Source organism: Anarhichas minor, unplaced genomic scaffold, assembly GCF_050575085.1.
Source record: "Anarhichas minor isolate MPS153535 unplaced genomic scaffold, ASM5057508v1 ptg000002l, whole genome shotgun sequence".
Classification (NCBI taxonomy): domain Eukaryota; kingdom Metazoa; phylum Chordata; class Actinopteri; order Perciformes; family Anarhichadidae; genus Anarhichas; species Anarhichas minor.
This window is the reverse complement of record NW_027466448.1, coordinates 130001-144636: the sequence shown is the minus strand read 5'-3', so window position 1 is coordinate 144636 and position 14636 is coordinate 130001. Positions and strand designations below refer to the sequence as shown.

At 41.9% G+C, this 14636-nt stretch overlaps 1 protein-coding gene across 1 annotated transcript in view; it reads right to left on the bottom strand.

Moving 5' to 3' along the window:
• myo18b (myosin XVIIIB) overlaps positions 1-14636 on the bottom strand; it is a 36528-nt gene that overhangs the window by 15674 nt on the left and 6218 nt on the right. The window contains exons 8-25 of the mRNA XM_076093701.1: positions 14221-14363; positions 13994-14094; positions 13820-13883; positions 12327-12471; positions 10776-10946; positions 10515-10605; positions 9261-9453; positions 7495-7575; positions 6529-6649; positions 6294-6441; positions 5551-5734; positions 5093-5243; positions 4835-4944; positions 4543-4737; positions 3940-4083; positions 3405-3494; positions 3166-3285; positions 2955-3060 (exon numbers count right to left, since the gene is read on the bottom strand). Of these exons, the coding sequence (XP_075949816.1) occupies positions 2955-3060; positions 3166-3285; positions 3405-3494; positions 3940-4083; positions 4543-4737; positions 4835-4944; positions 5093-5243; positions 5551-5734; positions 6294-6441; positions 6529-6649; positions 7495-7575; positions 9261-9453; positions 10515-10605; positions 10776-10946; positions 12327-12471; positions 13820-13883; positions 13994-14094; positions 14221-14363 (2358 nt within the window). The remainder of the gene's footprint in view (positions 1-2954; positions 3061-3165; positions 3286-3404; positions 3495-3939; positions 4084-4542; positions 4738-4834; positions 4945-5092; positions 5244-5550; positions 5735-6293; positions 6442-6528; positions 6650-7494; positions 7576-9260; positions 9454-10514; positions 10606-10775; positions 10947-12326; positions 12472-13819; positions 13884-13993; positions 14095-14220; positions 14364-14636) is intronic.

Sequence of the window (14636 nt, the reverse complement as noted above, 5' to 3'; positions counted from 1 at the left end):
GATCTTTTACTTGAATTAAAGTAGAAATACCAGAGAATAGGAAAAAGTACTGAATTCAACATGTTGATTCAGTTAAGTGTAGAAGTGCTGTTGAAGATGATTATTTTCCACTAAAGTTGTTTACGTTTGATCAGAACTTCTTTGTTTGTGTAACAATCATTTTGTTTAATCAGCATCTTGATAAAGCACACCTCTCAGGTGGATGTATTGTCAAAGTATCTCACAGAGGAATCAGCCTTTTGTGTAACACGTCCTTGCATGAGGCATATTTCATCATAATTTCTATATTTTCATAATAGCTGAGCTACAATCTGTCCTTGTAACCCTTGGCAACTGCAGAAGTATAATGGCCTGTAGTAGAAATGATCTTTATGTCCTCAGCTCTGAACTATGCAAGAGCATTTCTGACAACGTGACGAAAAGAGATCCTGTAAGAAACTTCAAGGCATTATTCTGAGATACTAAGTCGTTATGTTAGATACTAAGTCGTTACGTGAGATACTAAGTTGTTACGTTAGATACTAAGTCGTTACGTTGAGATACTAAGTCGTTACGTGAGATACTAAGTCGTTACGTGAGATACTACGTCGTTACGTTGAGATACTAAGTCGTTACGTGAGATACTAAGTCGTTACGTGAGATACTAAGTCGTTACGTGAGATACTAAGTCGTTACGTGAGATACTAAGTCGTTACGTGAGATACTAAGTCGTTACGTGAGATACTAAGTCGTTACGTGAGATACTAAGTCGTTACGTGAGATACTACGTCGTTACGTTGAGATACTAAGTCGTTACGTGAGATACTAAGTCGTTACGTGAGATACTAAGTCGTTACGTGAGATACTAAGTCGTTACGTGAGATACTAAGTCGTTACGTGAGATACTAAGTCGTTACGTGAGATACTAAGTCGTTACGTGAGATACTAAGTCGTTACGTGAGATACTAAGTCGTTACGTTGAGATACTAAGTCGTTACGTGAGATACTACGTCGTTACGTTGAGATACTAAGTCGTTACGTGAGATACTAAGTCGTTACGTGAGATACTAAGTCGTTACGTGAGATACTAAGTCGTTACGTGAGATACTAAGTCGTTACGTGAGATACTAAGTCGTTACGTGAGATACTAAGTCGTTACGTGAGATACTAAGTCGTTACGTGAGATACTAAGTCGTTACGTTGAGATACTAAGTCGTTACGTGAGATACTAAGTCGTTACGTTGAGATACTAAGTCGTTACGTTGAGATACTAAGTCGTTACGTGAGATACTAAGTCGTTACGTGAGATACTAAGTCGTTACGTGAGATACTAAGTCGTTACGTGAGATACTAAGTCGTTACGTGAGATACTAAGTCGTTACGTTAGATACTAAGTCATTACGTTAGATACTAAGTCATTACGTTAGATACTAAGTCATTACGTTGAGATACTAAGTCATTACGGTGAGATACTAAGTCATTACGGTGAGATACTAAGTCATTACGTTAGATACTAAGTCATTACGTTAGATACTAAGTCATTACGTTGAGATACTAAGTCATTACGTGAGATACTAAGTCGTTACGTGAGATACTAAGTCGTTACGTGAGATACTACGTCGTTACGTTGAGATACTAAGTCGTTACGTGAGATACTAAGTCGTTACGTGAGATACTAAGTCGTTACGTGAGATACTAAGTCGTTACGTGAGATACTAAGTCGTTACGTGAGATACTAAGTCGTTACGTGAGATACTAAGTCGTTACGTGAGATACTAAGTCGTTACGTTGAGATACTAAGTCGTTACGTGAGATACTAAGTCGTTACGTTGAGATACTAAGTCGTTACGTGAGATACTAAGTCGTTACGTGAGATACTAAGTCGTTACGTGAGATACTAAGTCGTTACGTGAGATACTAAGTCGTTACGTTAGATACTAAGTCATTACGTTAGATACTAAGTCATTACGTTAGATACTAAGTCATTACGTTGAGATACTAAGTCATTACGTTGAGATACTAAGTCATTACGGTGAGATACTAAGTCATTACGGTGAGATACTAAGTCATTACGTTAGATACTAAGTCATTACGTTAGATACTAAGTCATTACGGTGAGATACTAAGTCATTACGGTGAGATACTAAGTCATTACGTTGAGATACTAAGTCGTTACGGTGAGATACTAAGTCGTTACGTGAGATACTAAGTCATTACGTTGAGATACTAAGTCGTTACGGTGAGATACTAAGTCGTTACGTGAGATACTAAGTCGTTACGTGAGATACTAAGTCGTTACGTGAGATACTAAGTCATTACGTTAGATACTAAGTCATTACGTTAGATACTAAGTCATTATGTTGAGATACTAAGTCATTATGTTGAGATACTAAGTCATTATGTGAGATACTAAGTCATTATGTGAGATACTAAGTCATTATGTTGAGATACTAAGTCATTATGTGAGATACTAGGTCATTATGTGAGATACTAAGTCATTATGTTGAGATACTAAGTCATTACGTGAGATACTAAGTCATTACGTGAGATACTAAGTCATTACGTGAGATACTAAGTCATTATGTGAGATACTAAGTCAATATGTGAGATACTAAGTCATTATGTTGAGATACTAAGTCATTATGTGAGATACTAAGTCATTATGTTGAGATACTAAGTCATTATGTGAGATACTAAGTCATTATGTTGAGATACTAAGTCATTATGTGAGATACTAAGTCATTATGTTGAGATACTAAGTCATTAGTTTAGAAACTAAGTCATTAATTGAGTCAGTATTAAGACTTAGGGGATCTTATATTATTATCTTGTATTTGTTTCTCTTTCTGGGGTCACTGGTCTTCCGTACCTCCCTAACCCTTTGGAGTAGAGCCTCCTGGTCTTTACCTGTCGCTGGTCTTTACCTGTCGCTGGCCCTTACCTGTCGCTGGTCTTTACCTGTCGCTGGCCCTTACCTGTCGCTGGTCCTCTCTGACTCTCAGCGATCTGAACTTTCTGTTTCTCCTCCTCCAGCTGCTTCTGCAGGGTTTCCATGGTGACTCGACACTGGTCTAGACGAGCCTGACGTCGTGAGAGAGAAGAGAAGCAACACGATAAATCTCTAGAAGGAGACAAAGTGTCCTAGAGTCTGTCCTCTGGGCTCGAGGTAATAGATTACTTTTCTACCTGCAGGTCTTTGTTCTCCCTGCAGAGTCGGATCCTCTCAGCCCTCTCCACATCCAGAGCCTGACCCATCGCATCGCCACGAAAACGCTCATCACTTAGCTCAGATGTCACGGCTGTGACCTACACACACACACACACACACACACAGGGATATCGACATGAATGTGTGTGTGTGTGTGAGTGTGTGTGTGTGTGTGTGTGTGTGTGTGTGTGTGTTTGAGTGTGTGAGCAGCACAAACCTTGGTCTCCAGGACGTCTGCAGTCTGTCTGAGCTCGTTCCTGTCCCTCTCTGATTTCTCCAGGCGTCGTCTCAGAGCCGATATCTCATCCTGACAAGAAGATGAAGAAGAAGAAGAAGAAGAAGAAGAGGAAGAAAAAGAAGGAGATGATATTCAGGGCTGCAAACTTTTAAAAACACACTTTTATAAAATAGATTGTCTGTGTTTTCATTCAATGTTTTATGATGTTTTAGTTTATTTTAATGTCTGTTTAATTATTAGTTTTACTCTCTTTGTGTTTTGAATGTATTTTTATTGTAACTGTGTTTTTAAAGGTTCTATATAAATAAATTATTATTATTACTTCATGCACAATAACTTTTAAGATCTTAGGCAATATTACATACATATTACAAGCAGGTGGGTGAATTTATTTTTTAATCAATTTGCGTGTGTGTGTGTGTGTCTGTGTGTGTGCGCGTCCGTGTGTGCGTCCGTGTGTGTGTGTGTGCGTCCGTGTGTGTGTGTGTGTGCGTCCGTGTGTGTGTGTGTGTACCTCTTTAGCCCGGAGCCGCTCGTTGTCCATGTTGACGTCGAGCTGAGGACGAACTCTGCAGAAAAGTTTCCACCAGCTCCACTTGGACACAACCCTGAGAGCCCGCAGGTTCCTCTGCAGACAGCTGACTGCCATCTGCTGCACCTGGAGATACACACACACACACACACACACACACACACACACACACACACACACACACACACACACACACACACACAACCAGTGAATAGGAAGTGACCATATCTGGACTGAGGAGGAGTAACGTAGAGACGCCGTATACGTCTCTGGTAGAGACCTGTCAATCACCGTGTAGCCCCGCCCTAAAGCATCCCCTGCTTTATGGTCTGTTTGACTCTAAATGGACCATAATGTACTAAATGAACATCATGCTGTATTGAAGAAGACTTGAAACTAGAGATTGAGACCATAAACTCATGTTTACAATGTTTACTGAGGTAATAAATCAAGAGAGAAGTAGAGTCATTTTCTCATAGACTTCTATACAACCAGAGGAGTCGCCCCCTGGTGGACACTAGAGAGAATGCAGCTTGGCTTGCCGTCTGGTTCAGATAGATTAGAGCTCCACAGTGAGACACTAACCTTGAGTTTGCGGTACTTCTGACGGGCCAGATGTGCCATGGAGGCGGCCTGCAGGTGGACCAACCAGCCGGTGACCTGCTGGTCCCTCTGCTGCTCCAGGTAACGCAGCATACCTCGCTTCATGAACACCCGGCTGGCGCCCACGACGATGCTCTTTTTGTCCAGATCCAACTCCACCAGTAACTCCTCCACCGCCTGAGACACAGACAGAGGAACTCATTCATTCAGAGCTGAAGATCGGAGATAAACTGATGTTTTTGTGTGTGAGCTGCTGCGACGTGTGACCCCTGACCTTTCTCTCATCGTGGCTGACAAACATTGAAGCGTAACGTTTCATGATGGGAGGCGACAGCGCCTGGAAATGACACCTGAAGTCGCTCAGAGTCATGTGCTCTGGATAGCCTGAGAGAGAGAAACACAGAATTTACACCCGAACTTATTCTATAAAAGCAAGCTGGAACAAAAACGTACTATTTTCATTAATCTATTTGCAATATAACGTTTCTACTAGTATCACTTCTTACACACTTTATGTTTTTTAAATGCTGACCTGTGCGGTGGAGCTGCAGGGCCGACAGGATCTGTGTGGAGTGAAGCTGGACTCTGAGCGCCGCCACGTCAAAACCTCCACCGTCCGTCTTGGCGCTCACACACTGAAGGAACACCGGCCGGGCTCGACGGATCAGGTTCACCAGAGAGTCCTGCAGGGCGGAGAGAAGAAGCAGGAGGAGGAGGAGGAGAAGAAGAAGAAGAGAGACTGAATCCAGATACTGTGGAAGTATTCTCAGGAGATAACATAAGGATTGGTACCGATGGAAAACAGAAGCTCAGGATGGACCAGCTCGTGAAGTCTAAACTTCTGCACACACTGTTATTCTGCTGCTACATATAAACAGGTTATATGTTAAATCACTTAAATCATACTCCATTAACACCAGTTCTGATACACTGATTTCATGAATGTGTGCTTAAAACATTGATTTTATTTCAAACTCCAGCAGCACTCACTGCCTGCAGTTTGACGGCGATGCTCTGGGAGTGTCTGCGTATGGCGGCCATTCCTCCGCTGAAGGTCTTCCTGATGATGCCGTTCCTCTGCAGAGAGCGCTGGCTGCCTCCCTCCAGACCCCCCAGACCTCGACACAGAGGGGGCAGAGAGATCTTCTGGGTGAACATGGCCTTCACCTCCGCTCTGAGGAGGACAAAGAGAGAAGAAGTAATCAGATTACAAAACTGCATTCACTTAAGTGTTCAATACTGTAAATACTTGATAAAACGTTGTGTGTTCACTTATTTTGATATATTTATTAGCTCTATGTCGGTACTATTGTAGCAATCGTGTGTACTGAAATGTGTATTTTGTGTTCTGAGATGACACAGACTGAGATACACTCTCCAAAAACACACATAATTATATTACTACCATAATATCCTGATAGGATTTCATTATCTACGTCGTCCATCGCAAAATAAACGTTGATGAAATGCTCAGAATTCCAAAACGTCTGCGAGAATCATCAAGTTTTCTTCAGAATCAAAGTAATCCAGTGATATTTGTGTGTACACTGCAATAAGGAACTGCGAGTATCTAGTTTGGCATACTTTTACTCATACCAGTTTGATACAAATATGAAGAAATATGGGCTAAACCTCCTAATTGTGTTCCGTTGCAGTAAGATTTCACGATCAAAAGTACACAGAAGTACACAGAAGTACATGTGTATCAGGTTTTCAGCCTGAATCAGACTCACATGGTGGAGTTCTGCAGCACACAGATGGCGTTCAGAGCAGACGGGTTGTTCTGGATCAGACCGATCCATCCGGTCAGGTCGTAGCGGACCGGGTCGCAGCCCATCAGGTGGTTCACCTCACACTGTAGCGGCTGCTCGCACTGACGCACTGCAGGGACACGCACACACATCCACGATATCATGAGCACGTAATTAAAACACAACACACACACACACTGGGGGGGCGTTTAAATACCAGTGTTGCTGTAATACTGGCAGACTCTCTCCAGGGTGCTGTTCTCACTGGAGGATGGTGTCACCATCTCCTCATCGAGAACCCACAACAGACCTCTGGGGTCTCCACATGCCGCCCGGACCTTTAACCAACACACACACACACACACACACACACACACGCGCACACGCACGCGCACACGCACACGCACACGCACACACAATATATATACAATTACCACAAAATAGAAAGAAATAGCTGTTTTATCAAGCGCGTTTAATGTGCCGGAGCTTTGAGGATTTCTGGCTCTGTTAGAAGAGAAGAAAGAAACATTTTCACCGTATGTATCTTCTCCCAAACCAACCAGGACCTTTGTCAAACACAACCAAGTAGGTTTGTTGCTTCAGATTTCTGGCAGAGAATCCCTGAAGACAAACGTCTCTCAGGTTGTTTGGGCCGTAAGCAGCATAAGAGGAGCACCTCCACTTCAACTACACGTTGAGCATTCAATCTATGTTTACTTTGTAGTAAGTGTGCCCCTCTGAACCACATGCTGGGTTTTTTACCACAATATAAAAGTCCTACTTTTCAATGGAAACAGAACTATCATGATAGAAGTAGAGAGAACTAGAACATGTAACACAGTTATAACGACATAAAGCATTAAAAGAAAAAAGAAACGGATCAGTGTCTCCTCCTTGTTGTAACATGACTGTTGGTCTCAGATGAATCAATCATGACTTCATAGTTTCACAATTTAATGTTTAACACAATCTGGTTAAAGTGAACTCTTTATTAGAGGATACATTTATAATGAGACATGAAATATCAATGTTTGATGAAATGAAAGGGTATTTTATCAGACTAACGCTCCTCCAGAGACACAGGAGACATTACACAACAGTTTCATTCCTTCACGTATATGACTCCTCCCCTTCAAGTCTATGTGAGCTTTAAAGGAGGTGTAATAAAGAAAGAGTTGTGTACCTGTGGAGGCGGCTGGTCGATAGCAGACACCACCTCAGCCGGACTGTTCTCTGGACTCTCCCCCTCCATTGGGATCTTCTCCTGTAAACACACAACATATTACTCATTATTATTCATCTAGAATGATGGGGACAGACAAAAACAAGATGGCGACGCACAAAAAACAAGATGGCGACGGACAAAAAACAAGATGGCGACGGACAAAAAACAAGATGGCGACGGACAAAAAACAAGAAGACGATGTTTTTGCCCTTTAGACCATCCACATTCATTGTACTTGAATTGGCATAAATTTGTCCCTAAAACTATTGGAAGCAACTTTAATGGCGGATGTAAAGGTACAACTCTGCTAATTGCTAATTCAAATTTCATAAAATGCTCGATGAACAGTCAGAGGGTCGCTAAAGTAATTTGGGTCCAATCTGTTCAAAGGTCTGTACAGAAACAACAAAGTTCTTCTTGCTGTTTGACGTGATCACTTTTAGACTAGAAGGGAAATGATTCCACATTTTACAGCAGCAGAATGGAGAAGTGTGTTTCTTTATAGGGTGTGGTGGGTTTGATGCTGTCTGGTTTCTTGTGAGCACCAGAAGCCTCGAGGGCTCGGTAATCCGTTCACTGCCAGATAAAAAAGGAAAAGCTTTTGTACTTTTGGAGAACAAACTATCACTGGGGAAGTAGCCCACATTAGGAGTACATTAAGAACAAATGTCTATAAGCTACCTCATCTTCTAAGCACTTAATCAGTTTGCTTTTTGCATCTATGAGTTGTGTTGAGTGGGACGGTATTAATGTGGACTCTAAACTACTTTAATGGTGGAACAAAAGGTACGAATCTCTTGGGACCAGGTATGTTATGATCTGTGTAAATGTAGTTATTAGTACAAAGACATACTCCGCCTGTCACTCTATTGTTTGAGCATGTGACTTAAGAGGACGTCATTTTGTGATGCTGACACTAATGCTGAAGTGATGGTGATAGGACAAAAACCTAGATGGCAACAGACAAAAAACAAGATGGCGACGGACAAAAACGAGATGGCGACAGACAAAAACAAGATGTGACAGACAAAAACAAGATGGCGACAGACAAAAACAAGATGGCGACAGACAGAAACGAGATGGCGACAGACAAAAACAAGATGTGACAGACAATAACAAGATGGCGACAGACAAAAACAAGATGTGACAGACAAAAACAAGATGGCGACAGACAAAAACAAGATGCGATAGACAGAAACGAGATGCGACAGACAAAAACAAGATGTGACAGACAAAAACAAGATGGCGACAGACAAAAACAAGATGCGATAGACAGAAACGAGATGGCGACAGACAAAAACAAGATGTGACAGACAAAAACAAGATGGCGACAGACAAAAACAAGATGCGATAGACAGAAACGAGATGGCGACAGACAAAAACAAGATGTGACAGACAAAAACAAGATGGCGACAGACAAAAACAAGATGCGATAGACAGAAACGAGATGCGACAGACAATAACAAGATGCGACAGACAAAAATGAGACGGACAAAAACAAGATGGCGACGGACAACAACAAACTAAAAGGAAACTTAAAGTAAATTTGGCTGTATTTAATTTAAATAATACGTACTATCAAATACTAAAACCTGCTTTGCATGTAAATTGATGACAAAGAGCTGTCATATAATACAGTCTATAATATTACTTTCTGAACACGTCTGTAGAGCAAACACACATGAAACAACCAAACCATAGCCATGAATCAGGGGTTGGTCTACCTGTGTGTATCTCTCTCGTGTGTGTGTGAAGGTGTGTGTGTGGTACTGCTCCAGCAGACGCTCCTGCAGGTAGTTGTGGCAGAGTTCGGACCAGCTGGCGGCTCGCTCCTCCGCAGAGTGTCTCGGGTTCCTGAGGCCCGGCGCGTCCACCACCATCACCGAGGCCAACGTCAGCTGAGGACTGCTCAGAGCCCTGAACACCAAACACACACACACGTATGCATGTTAAAGAGGAGTGTGTGTACAGTGTATGTACTATGGAGGGTACCAGCTGATGTCACGTGACACGTGATCGCAAAAGTGACAAAACACAACAACAGATGGCCACTATGAGTCGGATACTGGAAGGACAACAAGTTCATGTTGACATGAACAAACGGTGAACAACAAATATCAATGTGACACATCAGACAGTCAGTCGGTGGAAATGTGGCCAAAAAATGTAGGTTCCTCAATAACAAATGTAGCATGAGACCAAAAGAATAACCAGCAGTGGAGGAAATACTCAGATCTATTAGTTTAGGAGAAACTGAATGTGTGTTTTAAGTGATGAAACACATCAATGCTGCTGTGATTATTGACATTCCATACCAAATATTTAAAAATCGTCAATTAATGGTTGTTAATGGCTCAAAACGTCATCTACTGTTTTAAATCAGCCAATTCTGAGATAGAGTTGTTTGGGATTAATCTACGTCATGAAATAGAAGAATGTTAGCACCTCGCCTCGTCACATAGATCCATTTTATAAATGATGCAGTGGGTAGATTTACACTTAAAGTTACACTTTTAGTAAACATTGTAATGAAACAGTGTAGAAATGTTCTGTTCCAAGTAAAAGTCCTGCATTAACAATGTTACTTAATTGTATAGGTTGTGAAGGTTACTGAATAATAAATGCACTTTATCAAATTAAGACAACCTGTTATTACATTTATTGTAAATAAAATCTACTTATTATCTGGAGCCCTGTTCTCCAGCTTCAGATGCTTATCTAAACAATTATCTCTTATTGATTATCCTCTTCTTCTGATCAAACTGTCTGACATCACTAACGTTACCTGCAGTGGACGAGGATGGACGGCTCGAAACGTTAATAAATCATAAAACATATTTTACATCGTGGCTACAATCGCGTTTAACGATTTTTACAACGTTAGCCACGTGTTTCAAACTGTTGAAATCTGCAGCCGTTATCCGGGAGAAAATACATTTTCCGACCATAATTTTATAGGAGACAGCGTTGACCCGTACCTGTTGATAAGCGACACTATGGAGGTGAAGAGTTCTTCATAGAGTCCAGCAGCCATCCCTTCAACACACTGAGCAGCCGTCAGTCTGGGACCTGCAGAGACCACAGTGAAGACGTGGTCTTTTAATGAATGCACCGGCATCCATCCAAACTTTTTGACTGAAATGTCTCTTTAGAACTGTTGCATCGGTGGTCCATCACTTCTACAGTACCACAATAGCCCATTAGCATGTTATCATTCAGTGTGTGTGTGTGTGTCTCACCCTCCTCCGACTCTGCAGCAGAGCTCCTCTCTCTGCTGCCCCCGGTGGCTCTCTGCAGCAGCTGTCGGAGGTGGTGTTTGAAGACGGCGGTGTGCAGATCTTCTCCCCCACATCCGAGGACGCCGCTGGCCACCTGAGAGCAGTCGAAGTTCACAAACTGTCTCCTGCCCACTGAGCCGAGGGAAGAGAGAGAGGACACACTGAGAGGACAGCGGTGGAGTAAGTACTCAGATACTTTACTGAAGCAAAAGTACTGCTACCACAATAAATACATGTAAAAGTACTGCGTCCAAAATCCTACTTTCACAACATACACTTCCATCAATGTTAAAGCAGCATGTTACTGTTGCAGCTACTTTAATTATATACAGTTAGCTAGTTATAGTGGTTCCCAACCTAGGGGTCGGGCCCCTCCAAAGGGTCACCAGATAAATCTGAGGGGTCGAGAGACGCTACTACAAGGAACTTTCATTTAGTGTTGATTCTGGCGCCCTCTGTGGACTAAAGTGGTAGTGTTTCTGAGCACCAGACTTCCTTTAAAAAAACTCAAATTTTACTGTAGCAGGGTGTGACAGTCTGACCCTCTCAGTCCTGGTTCTGGTTCTAATGAATTAATAATTCATCTCTTTGAGCCTCAAACAGTTATTGAAATTAAACTTGTGAGAAGTTTAGAGGTGAAATTTCTTTTTGGTTAACCTTAAAAACATCCTGAAGATGATAAAGAGTCTGAACTAGACACTGCTTTATTGTAAGAGGGAGTGAACAAGATGTAATATGTTTTAAGGTGAATTCTTTATTTGCAGAGTAATTATAGCTGTTAAATAAATGTAGAGGAGTAAAAGTATACAGTAGCATAAAATGGAAATACTGAAGTAGAGAACACGTTTTTCGTTGTTTCTGTATTTGAGTTCTTAATAAATAATACTTAAGGAAGTTTTTTCTGAATTGTGATTGTTGCATATTTAGTATTCAGATATTTCATGTTTCAGAGAATTATTTAAGATTTTAAATGTGGTATTCAGGGGTTTTAAAGGGCAAATGATGCAATGATGCTCGAACAGATAAATAACTGTACACCTGCAAGAGGTTCCACGAGATAGAGAAAAGTGAAATAAATTAAAATATATGTTAAATGATAATAATAATGAGACGACAATAAACGTAAGAAAGAAAGAAAAAAAATGAATAATTATTTACCTTATTTACAACTGATTTCTTATTATGTTATATTTTACCATTTACTTTTATTTCATTTTTATTACTGTAAATGTAATTTTTTTAAATCTTTTATTTATGAGAAAGAGCACCCATCTCACTTTAAATTTGTCTTTGTATTGCCATCTATGCGAGGACTAAATTCAGTCTCAGTGAGGACGTCTCAGCCCTGTAAGGACATCAGGTTTAGTGTTCGGTCCTCGTAACACATTATGTGAATGCTGGTCCCCACTAGCACAGCAAGACTAACCCGTGTGTGTGTGTGTGTGTGAGTGTGTGTATGTGCAGAGGGTTAGTTAACAGTGTGTGTGAGGGACAATGATGAAGCGGCGTTACCTTTACAGGCCCCGGCGGCTCCCAGATGGTAAATACCAGCCAGAACGTGCCATATGGCCTTCTGCTCGCCGGCTGAGAAGCTCAGCGTTTCCATCGCAACCAGCAGCTTGGTGAAGGCGATGGACGCACGCTGCTTCTCCTCAACCTAACAAACAGATAGATGGACGTCTGTCTCTGAAATCAATCACTGCATAAAGTGGAAGAACAGCTGAGTCACATCTCATCTCCCATCACAGCCTCTTGAAGATGGCTCCTCTTACCCACATCACTTCAGCTCTTCAAAAATGCTCATTTTCTTCCATCTTTAATCCCCCGGTGCTTCACGCTCACACAAGCACTGCCGTATAAACGTTTGCAAATTCACGCAGATCTAGAGAAGTGTTTTAACGTTGCACTGGATGTGAAGAACATAGTCAGCATATTTCCTGTCAGCAGAGTTTCATGTTCTGGAGTTCGGGTTTTGAGTCCTGAACAAGTGGCGTTGGAGTGTTGTACAGAGGGTCACTCTTTAGTGGAGATCAGACTTCCTGAGGCAGATTAAAAGAATCATTCTGCTTCTTTCTTGGGACTTTGGAAAGCTCCCTCCACATTATACAACTGTGTCCACAGGGAGAATATTAATCAGTGGAATGCTTCTTTAACTCTTGTTTTTAGTTGAAACTGGTTTTACTTCCTTTTTGTTTTTTCGGGGTCCAACTATGTAATAATAATTGTAAAATTAAAATACGTATTTTTCCTTTACTTCTCAAATTGTTAAAACACTAAATGTGTTGAAGTCATGACGCTTCACTTTGACACAGACTGGGTTTGGACATTTGATGAAGGGGACATTAGTTATGTTTAGAGTGATTAAACATCCATCACCTCTCCATCACCTATCCACCATCCATCAATCATCCACCCATCCTCCATCCATCAATCATCCATCCACCATCCATCACCCATCACCTATTCATCATTCATCCATCCACCATCCATCCATCAATCATCCATCCACCCACCCATCATCCATCCATCAATCATTCATCCATCAATCATTCATCCATCAATCAATCATCCACCCATCCTTCATCCATCATTCATCCATCCACCCATCATCCATCAATCATCCATCAATCATCCATCCACCAATCCATCACCTCTTCATCCTTCATCCCTCCATCCATCAGTAGAGACACCACGACCCACGTCTAATGGGTCATAATGACGATTGAGAGGGAATATTTTAAATATTGTTTTTACAGAATAATCCTACTCGTTCAATTCAAACATAAACATCTTCACAATCATGAAGTGATAAAAAAGATCTTAGTATGTTAAAGAGCGACCAGGATCCCAAACGCAACAATAACTAAATGATGAATATAACCGAGTCATGTGTTCATCAAAGATTAGGAGCCTTCACACACAGCAGCAGGACCCTGAAGCTGAGCTCAGCTGTGGTTTGGCTGCTGTTCCCCGTCACAGCTGAGACTCTTCTGCTCTTACTGTACCTTGGTGGGATGAACGATCCCAAAAGAGTTGGACTGAGGAAGCTGATGCAGCTGCAGCTCCGTCCTAATGAAGGATCATCAACGAGAGAACATTCAGAACACTGTGAGGACTTTAGCACGATAATCATAATAGGAAATATGTGATGTAACAAATATTTAAAGTACAGTATGTACCTCATCTCTGTGCCGACTCCTGCCAGCATCTGAGAGAAGACCAGGAAGTTACTCTCTCCCTGAGTCTTCTGACACACTTTCCACTTGTCCAACATCATCGTCTGGTGGAGAAGCAGCAGAGAGGAGGAGGAGGAGGAGGAGAGGACCAGAAGAAGAAGACGACATGAGTATCTTTGTATCTAACCAGAGATAAGAAACTCTGTTTAATGCGTTTGTGTGTTTCGTGCCTGTAGGTGTCCAGCGGCAGCCTGTCCGGCGTGGTTAAAGTCCAGAGAGAAGACGGTGGCGAATCGAGACGAAGCGTCACTGTGCGGCGAGCTCACGCAGCCGAAAGACCTCAGGATGGTGAACATGGCCTGGACACGGTCCACTGGTGGGGGGGAGATCAACAATCATAGTCTGACATAAATAAGCAGAAGCAGAAGTATGGATATAAAGCGCAGTTCCCTTCCATTACGGATTACTGAACGGGGCTCCCGGGGCACAGGAAGAGGGGCCAAAAGTGTCAGGGGCCCCCCAGGCCTTCAGCTACAAAATGTCCCTCAAATAAAATGACCACAAAGAGACAAGACAACCACAAAGACACTACAAGGAGATGTGAAGCAACTACAAAAGGAAACATAACGACTACAAAGAAAGGTCA